The 14584-nt window shown below is 51.2% G+C and overlaps 1 protein-coding gene across 3 annotated transcripts in view; it reads left to right on the plus strand.

Moving 5' to 3' along the window:
* Dac (dachshund family transcription factor) overlaps nt 1–14584 on the plus strand; it is a 172887-nt gene that overhangs the window by 123600 nt on the left and 34703 nt on the right. For all 3 annotated transcript variants that reach the window (XM_070667189.1, XM_070667191.1, XM_070667190.1), the window contains exon 8: nt 6487–6570. In XM_070667189.1, the coding sequence (XP_070523290.1) occupies nt 6487–6570 (84 nt within the window). The remainder of the gene's footprint in view (nt 1–6486; nt 6571–14584) is intronic.

Raw genomic sequence — 14584 nt, forward strand, 5'->3', positions numbered from 1 at the left:
CTTGCCGAATAAATCGACGATCTGATTAAATTGTATATCGCACGGTAATTAAGCAGTGGCTGGGAAGCGAAAGAAGACGGCGCGCGTCCTCGTTAAGAGACGCGTTTCCTTCTTTATCTCGCGCGCTTTCTGCCTTTCTCTTTCTTTCTCACTCTCTGTGGGTCGTTAAAGAATTATATTATTATTCGATAAACTACGGAGAGAAAAAGGGAGAATCCTCGCCGCTGATTTTACGATCGCGAACCATTAATGTCCGTGCGCATACAGTCGTAATGATGATAAAGATCCGTAGTACGTCGACAGTCCCTCGTTACTGAAAAAAGACGAAGGAAACGCAGGCTTCGGTTCCCGTTTGAACGTTTATCTCGACTGCTATTTTCGGTCTTATCAAACTCACAATTTTAAATAAGGTAATATTATTTTTATTATCTTAAAAAATTATTATCTCTCCTATCTGTGTTCTGGTTATTTATTTCCGATTTCTAAGCACAAGTCACAAGGATGTTGTGTTGAAAGACTCAAGAAACTCGATTGTTTCAGTTCCTGATTAAATGCTCTCTCTGTCGATTTAATATTAACTCCCCTGGATCGATAAAGTTTGAAGTTCTCTTCACGTGTAACTCGAATGTGCAATAATTCCATCGGATATCCCGCAGGATCTATGCGCGAAGGTGAGGGCGAGAATGGGATTATCTCGAAACGCGAAAATGCTCTTCGGCATATCTTACCGCGCAAGACTTTGGAACGGAGAGAACTTCAGCGCTGAAATATGCCGCGCGAGATATCATCGTTGTATGTGAATGTTATACGATCGGCTCGCGAAACTCAAAAGACATCGTTCTAACGTTTTTTACTCGTAAGAATCTTGCGTTAATTAAATTATCTTAACATATAAAATTGGTTGACTTGAATCGAATAAATTTTTTTTAAATTTTTTATTTAAATTACTAATATTTAAGAAAAAGAAAGACATGCGACTCACCGAGCGATGCGCAGCAGCGGAGTTGACGGTACAGCAATGATAATCTGTAACAAATAAATATAAAATATTAATACAGAGATAATAAAAGATTTTACTGTTAAAAAAAATTTTTATATACACCTCTAAGTAATTTAGCAATTAAAAAAATTAAAATATTGAGCCTGACCACCGCAACGAGATCGTACCCGTGAAGCGAATTACTTTGCAATTAAAAATGCGTACTCGACCACCAGTCGATTCGTCGTCTGACGTTAATTCGGTATCCGTGCGAAAGTAATCAGCGCGCGGAAGAGACAGCCCTCGACGCGACAAGAACCTTCGATAATCTGCCAATGAAGCTGCGGAGCAAGAAACCTGACGCGCTCGCCTACGTGCGCCAGCAGTTTTAGCGCGTACCGAAGACCTAGCCGCCGCGATCTAATCCTATTTTCGTCAGATCCGTTAATGGTTAATGGGAGGCAAAGTGGTCAGCGACCGGAACAAGGGCTAAGTCCGTCTTAAATCCCGGCGGAGGAGGGAAACCCTTGTAGCCCTTATCCCAAGGACCGTAATCCGCATGGGATAACTATTGGCTGCGCCGCTACCCCGCCAAGTCAAACTGTGCCGAGTGCGCGGGAAAGTTTTAATTATTATCGACAGCCTGGCGTTCTGTAAATTCCACGCGACGGGATGCGCTTATTTCGCGGAAGCGCAGGGATTGAATAACCGCGCGTGGTTTAATGCGAGCGTAATTCGAGCGGTGGCGTTTCGCCGACTAAAAACGCATTTACGCGGGCACGGGAAAATTTTAGCGGCTGATAATTTTTGCGGTTATAACGATCCGAGTCTCGGTTACCGCGGAGCGTCCTACTTGGCGGACCGCACGGAGGCTGCGTCGACGGCCGACAATTGAAATTCAGCGGAGGGTACATCGCCCACGAAGGACCCGTGCCCGGAGGACAAAACTAACTTACCGGGGTATATACTTAATCATTATTCGGCTGTAATATGCAGGGGTAGAAACAACAATATTCCCAGCAGCCCGGTGCCCCCGCAGCGGCCGCCGTCTTGCGGCGGATCTTCTCGCAAGCAAATAGTGCAATCGGGATTAACGAGGATTAGGGTGCGAAATTTATGAAATTCGAGTTCGCTCTTCGGCCGGCGGTCTTTGAGAAACATGAAACGCTATCGCGAAAACCACTGAGATCTCGAGAGCTCGAATGTATGCAATTAATACGTACGCTCGCCGAAAGGAGGATGTAGTTGCTTCTTGACCTGAACCATAATTTTCTGATACTTTTAAGGACACATATAATCGAGTCAATTATAAATATAATGAAGCAATTATTTATTGTTGGAAATACCATAAAATTATAGTCAGGTTTAAGAGCTTTTGCACCCGACTATAATTTTATAATATTTCTAATAATAAATATGATCGAATAAATTAATTACATATAACTCAATCTATCACGTTTATTGTTGGAATTAATTATTATAAAATTACAATCAAGTCTGGGAGCAACTTATACTTTTGTCTCAATGTTGAGAGAGACATCGCAACGCGAGGGAAACTTTCCGAGGGTAGGAAAACTTGCCAAGAATCGCGGGAGATACGCTGAAGATACCGTCGCTGATCTGACGATGCAAATAAGAGAATGCCAGACGCGCGCGATCCCCGGGGCCGTAAATTACCGAAATAATCCGGCGGTTAATTCCCGCCCGCGCTTTATTACCGCTCTTGATCCGTTAAAATTGAATTCATAAATACCCGGCAATCTCGCCCGTGGAAGTCTTCCGTTCGCTTTTCGATAACGTCGCGACGGATCCCCGATGTTCGTACGTCTCCGCACGGGTCGCGGAAAGAAAAGACCGGTTGTTTTGCGGGCGTCGGGTCTCGTGCGTGAGAGGGAGCGAAGTTGTAACACGAAAACCACATTATACTATTCAAACGATTGCGGGCCGCGCGCCGGCAAGTTGACATTGTTGTTTCTGAGGGTTGCCTTAGGGCCCGGCGAATATCTTAGCGTGTCGACTCTGCACGCCCGGAGAGATATATGCACCACTCGTCGGAAGTACGCGTGTACGTGTATATTTATATGTATTATGCACACACATAACGTCCGCGAATATGCGTGTGCTTGTGTGTACACCGCGTCGTGGGTACAAGCCCTCGGGGGTTGTGAACGCCACGCCGCAGCCTCTCTCTCTCTCGCTCCCGTCTTCCTGCGACCGTATATACTAATCAATAACCATGAATCGCTCCGGTAACAGTGCCATGCACGTTCCGTTGCACCGTTATTGTTACTACGCGAGTGCTCGCGCCACCGTGAAAATTATTATCGCCGGCGATCCTAGGCTCCGCTCGAGCCCGCGCGCGATATCGCTCGCCCGTCCGAAGCGAGAAGCTCGTAAATCGCAATGAACGCGCGCCTCTCGAAAATGCTACCGCCACCGACGCTGGCGAGCTTCGTTGCTGAGGATCGCATGCTAATGCGTGCACGTGAGCGGCAAAAAGAGAACTTGGCCGTTTGAGGCGGAAAGCCGTTTGAGGTGACATCAAAATAATTTCGTTAAATATTAATTATTCATATTTTTGATATGATAATTAACATGGACTATTATATTATTATATTTAGCAATATTAATGTGAAGTATACCAAAATGTTAATTAAATGGAATTCATTTATCTCTCCGTCAGACTTGGCAATGAAGCTGACCGATGGGCGACTGCTACTCGTCGTTAATTACCATTTATCTGTCGCGATTAAAGCACGAAGAAAGCACGCGCGGGCCAGAATCCCGTTCCACCGAGCACCGGAACACGACCGGTAAAATTAAAGATATAATTCTCGGTTTATGAGCCGGGTCGCGATTAGGGCTCGTCTAATTGACATAAGAATGATAGAACGGCCCGGGCTTTTATAACGGAACGGGGGGCGGTGGAATCGTTTCCTTACGAAGCGAGCGAGTAAAGCGCTTTTCACCACGGCTAATATTAATCCCTGCAATTTTAATGCTTACGACCCCGCAGCCCAATTTCAATAAGGTCGCTCCTCCCCCGCCGCCGACGAGCGCCAGGTTCGCATAATTGATTTCCAGCTTTTTTTTTCCTTCTCCCATCGCGACAAACTTTCGTCCCTCGACGAGACTCGCGCGCCGCGAATTTTTCTCTTTTTTTTTTCTCGCGCCGTAAAAAGAAATGGAAGCTCTTTCTAAAAAAAAATAGTGTTTTGCATGTAGCATCTGGTTCTAAGCGAGAAGTAATTCGGACGACGCGGTGCAGCGACGTCGAACCGGCCGTAATATCACGCGCATCAATCGCGGGACATTTTCGCGAAAAAGATAATTTCTCGCGCACGAGAGTGGAGCCACTTCGCGGAGTGCAAACACGCGACGAAACGGGAGCCGCGATGCTCACCCGAGATACACCCGTCGCGGCATAGATTCGAGAGGCGTTTTCGCGAGCGAGAGGGGCAGATAAGCGGAGCGGGCGGGAGTAATCGTTAAAGCATCTCGGAATCAAGTCGATCCGGAGTGAGCCTCGGGGTTGGATGCAAGGGCTGGTGTTTCGTCGACGACGATCTCTAATAAAGTTCAATTATCCCCGGAAACGTTCGGGCGAAAGAGAGAGAAAGCGGGAGGCGGAGGGGAAGCAGAATGTAGAAGATGCGGGAAAGGGGGAGGGCGAGATGGAAGGCACCCAGGGCCGCCGAGAGAAAGAGAAACCGGGAGAGATGATAATCTAAACGATCGCAAAGTGGGCTGCAGAAACGCGCCGAAATTGGCAATAACAGGGTGGCGAGGGGATCACGGGGGGACAGAAGGGGGAGAGGGAACAGCGCGCGGCGTATATACCATGGGGCCCCGGCGCGAACTTCCTATTCTGGTTAGCATTCAAATTGAATCTTCGTGGCGGCCGGTCGTGAAGAGTTACCGCCGTTAATGGACCTCGCAAACGCTCTCAAATTGCTGGCAGACTGCTGAGACGACGCGGCCCTACCTAATCTACCGGCTTGATTCTCTGTCAGGCTTCGTCTCTTTCTCTCCCGCCCTCTTTCCCTCCTGCTCCTCCTGCCGTTGCGCGTCGGTCCGCGCGTATGTCGCGAAAACTTTTTGGATTCTCCACGAGAGCCCGGGTCGAGAAATAATTGCTGCTAATGTAACGGTAGCGTATACACGAGCCTGCAAAGGAGTCTTTTTAAAAGCTCGCGAAACGCGGTAAGCGGATTAAACGTTGTTTCAAATTTTATTAAACTTTCGATAAGGCACAAAAACGCCACTTACGGAAAAATACAAATTGAAATAAATAAATTGATAAATAAATTTTCAAAAAATTATCTAATTTTATTTTGTAGAGTACAATTTCTTGTTAATTAAATTTTTTGTTAATTAAAAAAAAATTTGTCTAATTTTAGTCCGTAGAGTACAATTTCTTGTTAACGGTGAAAAATCTGCAAATCGACTGGCGAGCTGAAGTGCGTTGCGAGCTACGTGGCTCATTGCACACCGATGTAATTCGAGAGGCGAGCGAGTCGGAGGAAAGAAGGAGAGAGAGCTTCTTCCGCCGCCTTACTTTTCCGTTAAATCGAATTAGTTCGCCTGAGTTAGAGCCCAGAAACGTTTTATCGCGTTACCGGTGTCTTGAAGCTGATTTCGCGATCCTTCACCTCCAGCGGGGTGAAATTTTTCCGCGTGCGCTCGCTCGCTCGCAATTCGAGGCCGTTGTTTGCGCGCTCTTTAATTTTCTCATTTATATGCTCGCGCTCACCTCGGCACGTCACGTTGCGAGAGTGACTGAAAACTGGTCACCGTGTGGCGGGTTTCTTGGTGCCGTTCAACGAGTTTCTGGACTCGTCCTAACGACCCTCTAGCAGAGATTCGAAATGGCTAATTTAGCGCGGTGGCTCCCACGGGAACGGGGGAGTTCCGCAAGTCGGAGACGGCCGCGGGAAGTCGTATATGAGACGAGGAACACGGGCTGGACGGGATCGGGGAGAACAGACGGGGACTCCATGTCTTAATATAATTCTATTAGAGGTAACTATGCGAGCTCTGGTCTGCCCATCGCCATTGGATTTAATCACGAACTCAGCCAACCGTGCGATATCCTCCCTGCAGCACCTCTCGGACGACGGCAGGTGGATAGACCGGGGAAAAGGGAGGAAAAGAGGGACGGATGGGTGGCAGACACTCTTATTGTCAAATTAACCGCTGACTACGGTCGGCGTTCAAAATCCGCCGCGTTTTCAGAATTTACGGCCGGAGGCTCGGCGCGACCTCCACGACGAGGTCGTCTTCCCGGGTAGATGAGACCATTTCTAGTAATTATTCATGGAGGACGGAGACACCCGGCTGTCTTAAGCGTCTTAGCGCGAGCTAGCTAACCGTGCAATTAAAACTAACGGTAGGGGGAAAATCTTAAGAGCCAAGCGAATGAAGAACCGCCCTTCGGCGGGACGGTTCGCGCTGTCTCTCGGTGAACGTATGTTTAAAATAAATTTCCCGTTTTGCGTGTGTTGCAGCCGAGCTCAAAATGGACGTTCTCCGAGAGCGGGAGGTCAAGGACAGTCTGGAGCGACAGCTACAGGATGAGCAGAAGGTGCGAGGTGAGTAAAAGTTTGCGAAATCTTACTTGATTACGACGGAAAATGCGTTCCTGCGAAATATCGAATCGAGACGATTTATGCAAAGATGGCACTTTCTCAATACCTTCGTTCCGTTGAGAAAATCAGCTCGGCAGCGTATTGACGGAGGCCGAGAACGCGATCTGCGACACACGGCGATCTCGCCCCGAGCGGGCTCTCGAAGCCGAGGCCTTAACTCGCCGATAAATCAAGAAGCCGTAGAGGCATCGCGCTGTAAAATCTCGGCTCGCATCCGTCCATCGATTCTCGCGTATCGTATTATTCCACGCTGGAGGTCTACTCGGCCGAGCCCTCCGTAATATTCCCTTCGCCAACTTCGAAGTCACCCCCTTCGGTATCTTCTAGGTGGGTTATGCGTCTGACGAAAAGCGGCCGGATATCACGATCGTCCGGCCCGTATCAGATGTCCAATGGTAATGGAAGAGTTCTGCGTACGCTCGTTATCCGTTTCTCTTTCACGATCGCGCAGTTTGCCCTCGGAGTCCTTTCGTTGCAATTATCTATCGCGATTTGGTCATTAATTTCGACGCAATCCTGCGTGATTTCGGATGCGCGCGTCAACGAAAACGAAAACCTCGGCGAGTGCCATTTATTACAAAAGCGTGCTGCTGGCCGCGATGAAATATCGAACGGACAGGCGGGAGGGGCACGTGGATAACTCTCAATTTGCGCGATTAATGCGTTACCTGTAACCCGCCGTGTAAATTTAAATCCGCGTAAATCAACGGCTGACATAAGATGAGCGCGCGTATTGTATCGCGAGATTGCTGTCGCTCTGATCGAAAATTTTGATCACTCGTTTTTCATTTTCTCCTCTTGCCCCTGGAATTTTTTTTCCGCGCGTTAGACGCGTATGGATATTCAACGCGACTTCGCGTGATACGCGAGCCGAGGGGAGAAAAGAGAGGCGCCCACCGTGCCGTAGCCAGGATCAGAACTGGATCTTCGGTTCCAGCTTACAGACACAATATCGCGGATTTTCGAGGCTCGACAATGTCGACGTCTCCGGTCTGACGTGACAACAATGCGGGGCTCGATAAATATGTAAAAGTCCGGAGAAACCGCCGTTCGCGGCTTCACGAGGCGCGACGTGCTATTCTATTCAGGAGGCAGCGAGCGAAATAGTCTCCCGCTAACTGCAGGTGGAGGCGCGCAATTAGAATATTGCCCAGTGAAACGCGCGCGGCGTGAAATCTCATTCTAGGAGGCCTCCGCGGCCGGGAATTACCATATTTGACGCGCGATTTCTGCGCGCGAGGTGACTCACGAGGCCGAAGTCTCGATAAACACCGAGACGACGAATGTTGTAGACGCGAATGCGTTTCGGTCGATTCTCGGGAAAAACGACTCGGCGAGGCCGGGCCCTCGCGGTAACACGAGCCTGTGACAACAGCAGTCCATTAGTCAACCAGCTCGGTGTCAATACATGAATATGACAGCCAGTCTCACGGAATATCCCATCCACCCTGTGTCTCTCGCCCCTTCTCGCCCCCGTCGCGTCATCTTCCGTTCCCCGCCTCGTCCTTCCGACCGCGACGTCAGGCGAGACCATTACTCGCCCTGCGATATCGCGAATATAGTAAATAGTCCGCCCGCATTGTGCGGCCTATCGATAACTTTATCCGCGCCGGCGATGTATGCGTTTCGCGCGCGCGCGACATTACGTTATCACGTAAATGGCAACGCGGTCCCCGTATCATTGATTTATATTCGAGCAACAACGTGAGATGGAACTCTCCATCGGTTTCAAAAAATACACATTTCGTTCGTTTTGCTACGATGAGTGCCTTTCCAGAACGCAGCTTCGCGCCGTGGTTGCATCGCGACACCTCGAGAGAGAGAAAGAAAGAGAGAGGAAAAAGAAGAAATAGAACGAGAAAGACGGAGATGTTCCTCCCGTAAAAAATAACAGTTCGTTAAGAGGGGGTCTTGTATAATTTCGTCCCTTCGTTGTCGGGGCGGGTCGCGAAGCGTAAGGCGATATACGTAATTTCGTGCGGCTCGCGAGATTCTAAGATGATTGATGACCGGCCAGTCCCACAGATATTTACGCAGGCACTTCGTAAGACTTCCTCCTCTCATTCGACTAATGACCGCCTTGTAAGAGATACCGTGTCAACCTTTACCGCCGCCGCCGCCGCCGCCGCCGTCGACGACGACGACGACGACGACGACAACGACGACGACCTCGGGGCGCTTTAACGAGGGCGTATCTCGTCGGCAGGTTTTCCGTTCGAGTACTCCGACATTGCACACCCCTTTTTCCCGCAGAACGGGATGCACACGTGCGCAAAGCCTTCTCTTGAACCACCCGGGGTTTAAAATACCAAGATAGCGGCCCACTCGTTCTCTGTTGCCGGGAAAACTTTCTCAGCGGTAAAAACGCGTAACGGAGTTAAAAATACGCGACGAGCTGCCGGCGGTATTTTGGAGTCAATCGGGTCGCCGGTTTTCAGGACCGAGAGTGTCCTTCGCCGATAGTGCCCTTCGACTCTGTAACGAAGGGCCGAGTGTCAACGGGGAAAGCCGCGCGTAATTCTACGGGCAATTTGTGCAACAGAATCGAAATCGTATCGCGACACACGGCTTGTCGAAGGGGGAGAAAGCGACGTTATTAGCCCGTTTAAAGCCCCCGTTTGGCATTTCGGTAAAGGTCGAAATCTTCCACCCCCCGCTGAGTGGGTGGGTCGTATTATCTTAGCGGGGGTTGCAAGAGATCCGGGTTCCTTCGATAGCATCGCGAGGGGTTGCTGGCTCGATGCGCGACTCCGGCGAACAATAAGATGACCTTTCGCAACCGGTGAATGCGCGGAGTCTCGTAATCCGAAGCGGAGTGCACGAAGAGCAACGACCTCCATCGTTCTAATCGCTACTTCTCTTTGAAAAAAATTGTAATTGAAAAATTTATCATCGTTATTTCTATGTTTGAGCACCTAATAAAGTATGATTTATCGAATATTAAACTTTTTATTTGTATTTATTGAAATTTATTAAAGTTTCTCGCGACGTTGATTCACGAAAGCGTTAATACACAAATGCTTCATTTTTTTATTCATTGTACGTAAAAGACGTATAATTATAAAACGCGGTAATAGAGTCATTGTTTAATTTTTTAATTTCTTTTTTTTTTTTTTTTCTTTGACGCAACTGGAACCAGAAACTTTAAATATTTGTCCCACGTTTTTCTATCGCTGACGCAAACGCGGAAGATGACGTTTCTGATTTTGCATTCGGATTCTTACGAAATCAGGTTGTACTTATCCGACTGCGTTAATATTAATATTAGCGTTTGAAACGCGCGAACGGACGGAAGAATAATAAACGCGGCGACAAGAAGCGCGCGGCGCCTGGATCCGATCGGCTGGCGGATATTCTGGCCGCGTATCGCGTCATCAGATTAACGAGCAACGACATTTTCGCGCAAAAGCAAAAAGCTCACGACACGCGTAAACCTTCGAACCGCGGTGGCCTGGGAACCGACAGCTGCCTTTGCCGCCGGTTTACACGGCGCTGCGGCCTCTCTGTAATTAGCCGAGCCGTTTGTCGCGCGACCCGTCGAGAGGAACACCCCTTTCAAGCCCTCCACCCGCATCCCCTCTTCTCGGCGGCAATCTACGAGAAGCGTTGTTAACTACCTTAAGTTGCCGTGAGATTTTCCGCGCAAAGAAAAGCCTCCGCGCGATTGTTGTTCCATCAATCACCGTCGCGTTACCGGGCGCGCTTATCGATTCGCTCGCCTTTTGCGCCTCGCGAGTGAACACGGGGGAAAAGAAAAGTAAGCGCGGTAGAAAATCGCGCCGCGATGTTATTTATTTCCGTAAACGGAAACGTCCTCGCGGTAATTCCGCCGCGAAGTAGTTATCTCTAATGGCAAACATCACGCTCGATCGTATATCCGGTTACAGTCACAGGACACGCTCGATCGAGGCCCAGGCGACGGCCCTCTGATGCGAAATTAATCTCCCCGGTGAAAAAGTAACTGTAACGACCTGCCCGGCGCGTTATCTCCGGCGTCGCCGGGTGGCGGCATCGACAAACGGAATTGAAACTGCACAATCAACCCGCCGAGATTTATATACGACTCTCCCTCGAATTAGCCGGGCTGTAATGCCGGGATCGGGTGTCGGTGTAATTGGGACCCGAGGGACTTTCCCGCGTTTCAACCCCTCGCCGGCATCTCGTCGCGCCGTCCCCAGTACGCCTCCGATACCCGTTTGTTCGCTTGTTCCTCCGGCGTCGTCACGATGGACAGCATCAAGCCGGCCATAAGAGAGAGAAAGAGAGAGAGAGAGAGAGAAGTAAGAATTATTTTACGCCAGCATGGCGTTAACTACGAAATATCGGAGCACGAGAGCTGTAAAAAGTGGGTCGCCGCGCGGTCGATTGGCTTTCATCGCAAATAAAATTACGAAAACGTCAGGTCGACGGCTGACAATTTCTTGCATTTTCATGGAGGTGCTTTAATTATTTTTGACGCCAAAAAATAGCAATAATCTTTTTCTCACCCAGCGAGCCGCGCTCGCTGCTTTCCGCGTCGAAAATTGCCTCTCACGAGAATCGACGGTGTTGACGACGACGTCCTCGTGCGTAACGGCGATCAGTTTGCCGCTTTGAAGAGAATGTTTATAGCGACTGGCGGACACCCTCTATTGTGCTGCACCTACGTAAACTAGGGTGGAGGAGCTGCGGAGGCAACGTTCATCCCCGCCGATTGCGATGCAGGCTCGTGCACGCGGAAACGTGCCGATGACCGGCACCCTCGTTTTCGCGTGCGGAGGAACGGCCGCGCGTCTTTTACGTCAAGTATTCTGATTCACTGAGTTCTGCGAGAACGCGCTCAGGTCCTAGGCTGTGCAATCAGGTCCACCGCAGTGGACAAACATCGGTAAAACTCAGGCGCGTATACCGGAAGCTGGGAGGGACGCGCTGGCTCGCCGAGTGGAACGGGCGCGTTGTGCCATTGTCGGCAAAATGAGCACGAGGAATATGTTAAGCGGCGATCAGGGGGATGCGAAACGGACGAGCTCTGCCGCTCGAAAAAGGTGGAACTTTCGCGCGGCTCGGCCGGGACCAAAAATAACGACGCCGATAGCGGCGAGGAGGAGGTGCTCGTCGCGCTCCCGAATCGCGCGCGCGCGGGCGTTTTTGTCGCATAATTCTCTGTGTACTCCCGTTTCAAATAATGACACGGCAAGAGCGTATCTAATGCACTGTGACAAAGAATTCAAAGAGAGTGCAGAGGAAAGGTACCACCCCGGGCCGGTCGTCGTTGATGACGAAAGAGAGATAGAGACGCGCGAGGGGGAGGAAGGCGGCGAGAGAGAAATCGCGCGCGAGAGGCGCACAGAGGGAAGAGAGAGAGAGGGAGAGAGAAAGACCGGGCAAAGGGTTCGACCGCGCTCATCGGCTTACCCCCTTTGTGGCAGTTTAGCGTTTCATGTCGTATTCCGACTCATTGGAAATTGAGGAATACAGAAGAGGCGCAAAAGGGATACGGCTTTGAGATAAAAAGAACGTTGGGCGGCGACGGTGCGCCCCGGCAGCGAGCGCTGTGTACCGCCACCCCGCGAAAATAAACCCTTCCCTTGCCCGGTGCCCCTGCTCGCCGATCCACCCCCCGTGAGGCGCGGGGGCGACCGGGGCTGCGTCAAAGGTGTCGCCGTACCGAGCCGCCTCCGTGTCCACTGTCGCAGACTCGGCGAAGCGATCATCGGAAAGAATCTAGAAAAGAGGAGAGACTTTTCGCCAGCGTGTCAATTTGTCAATCGAACGAGCTCACTTCGTCGGAACCGTGAGGCTTCGGTCGTGTCGCAGTTGAGCTACCTTCCCCCCTTCCCTCCCCCCGACTACAATATTTCATTCCGGATTCTTAGCTCGCGAAAACTGTATTCCGAGCGGCGATTGGCCCACCGGTCGTAGTGACCATACTCTCGAGGACCGTTCTCACTTCTCGCAAAACTCGCCGAGGTTACCACCGCGTGTCCCAGGACCACCGACCTGCGCCGGAGTCGAGGAGTTGATGGCGGCGGCTGCAGGCGGAGGTGGGTAGGTAGGTGCCGCGGTCACTTTGTGAACTAACCTGGCTTTGCCCGCTGTTTAATTAAGTCTCGCCTAGACTACTCGCCCTCCCCGCGCCCGCCGGCCCTCCGCGCCCACCGTCCACCGCATCGGTAGGAAAGAGGAGAGACACCCCTTGAATTCGCTCTCTCGACTCGCCCCCCTTGGCTCCGGCCGGCCACGACACTCGCTTTGCCCGGCCACGACCTCGTGAATATGACACTGGTCTCTCGGACACGTCCGCCCGGGGAGAAAGAGAGGGAGAAAAAAAAAAAAAAAATTAAATCACACCCACTGTTACGACGCGACCAAAGGGTAACCAAAGCCGCCCTTCCGTCGTCTTCCTTTCGGCCCTTTTCTCGCGACAGCGCGCGGACAAAGCCGGGGATTCGTTAATAACTACGAATGCGAGAGATGAAAGCGACTCGTAAGCGGTAAGTTAATGAAATTCCGCGTGGCGGAAAAGCCGCGGTTCAAGTTGACCGTCGTCCTTCCGAGGACTCTGCGCATCGATCTCTCGAGATTTCGCCGCGATCGAGCCTTCGAAGCCCCGGTGCACCGCGGAGAGAAGTCCGTAACGTAGTCGCCACCCTCCGCTCGCAGCGTGCGTTTTTTTTCCCTGCGCAAGCCGGGGAGAGGAAAGCCCGGAGGCACGCGCGTATGAATTCGCTCGCGCGTAACAGTGAGCTTCCGTAATATAATTGTTAATGCGCTGATGGACCTCGGGCGGCGTTTATGCATTGCGCACGGCCGGCAACACGGACGCGTCCGTCGTCATGGGTGCCAGCCCTTCTTACCGTAAAAATAGACGCACGGCATCAGCATTAGCGGCGGCGGCGGCGGCGGCGGTGGCGACGGCGGCGGCGGCCATTACGACACGCCTCGTTCGCTACCTCGCATTACGGATGATCACTGATCGCGTAGTGGAGAGAACGCCTCTTTAAAGAAGTACATACGGGTGCGCGCTCTCGTCTCATCTCGCGCGACACAAAGGGGCTGCTACCTCGCGAATCGCCGTGTTTGCGTCAGACTTTTTCCTCTTTCATCCCGAGATATCTTCGCGCTGTACTAAAGATAACGCACCGATAGCGGCGCGTACCCGCGCGTCAGAAATACGCCGGCAAAGGGGGTGAGCGCCGCTCTCCCGCGCGCTCTTGCGAGCGGCCCCCTGTTCCCCTCGGGCGCTCGCCTTTCCGCATCCCTCGTCGCGTTTTCACGGGGTTAATCTCGATTGCTGGAAGCGGCACGAAAATCCGCATTCGACGCATCCTCGTTTGTTTTTCCTCGACTCGTCGCCGTCGCTTTTCAATAACGCTGCCGCGTCGCAGGGAGGAAATTCGGTTGGGTTAAATTCTGAGTGCTTCCGAGCGGAAGCCGGCCGATGATACTTAGTCGGCGAAGGGGCGAGGCTGACACGCCGGAGGGGCGAATTTCTCGGTTACCTGGGCAAGTGTGCGCGATGCGTAATATTCTCGGCACGGTGGCTGGGGGAAAATATACCGCGAGCAACGACGAAAGAAAAGAACAAAACGGGAGAGAGCTTATTTACACGAGGGAGGGTGGAGGTGCTTCGCCGGGAAATAGGCGTCGGCTCTGGCGCTTTTCTCGCGGATTTGTGTACGTACGCGTATCTTCTCGCGTATATACGGCCGCCTTTTCACCCCCGAGACGCGGGCACGCGATTTTCTGTTACGAGCGCGGAAACGATTCGCCGCGCGGAGATGAAACCGTGCGATTGCTCAGCTCGCGTGAACGTCACGGCGGCGAAAAGTTGGAAAGCCGCGCGGAGATGGCAGATAACATCGCGTTAATGGCACGCATGAATTTCGCAAATTAATTGTGAACAAAGCGCTACGATTTTTAACACCTCGGCATCGCGACGTTCGTACTCCATTGTTAGTTTTGCGAATCGTCAGAG

This window comes from Cardiocondyla obscurior, linkage group LG15 (genome assembly GCF_019399895.1).
Source record: "Cardiocondyla obscurior isolate alpha-2009 linkage group LG15, Cobs3.1, whole genome shotgun sequence".
NCBI lineage: Eukaryota > Metazoa > Arthropoda > Insecta > Hymenoptera > Formicidae > Cardiocondyla > Cardiocondyla obscurior.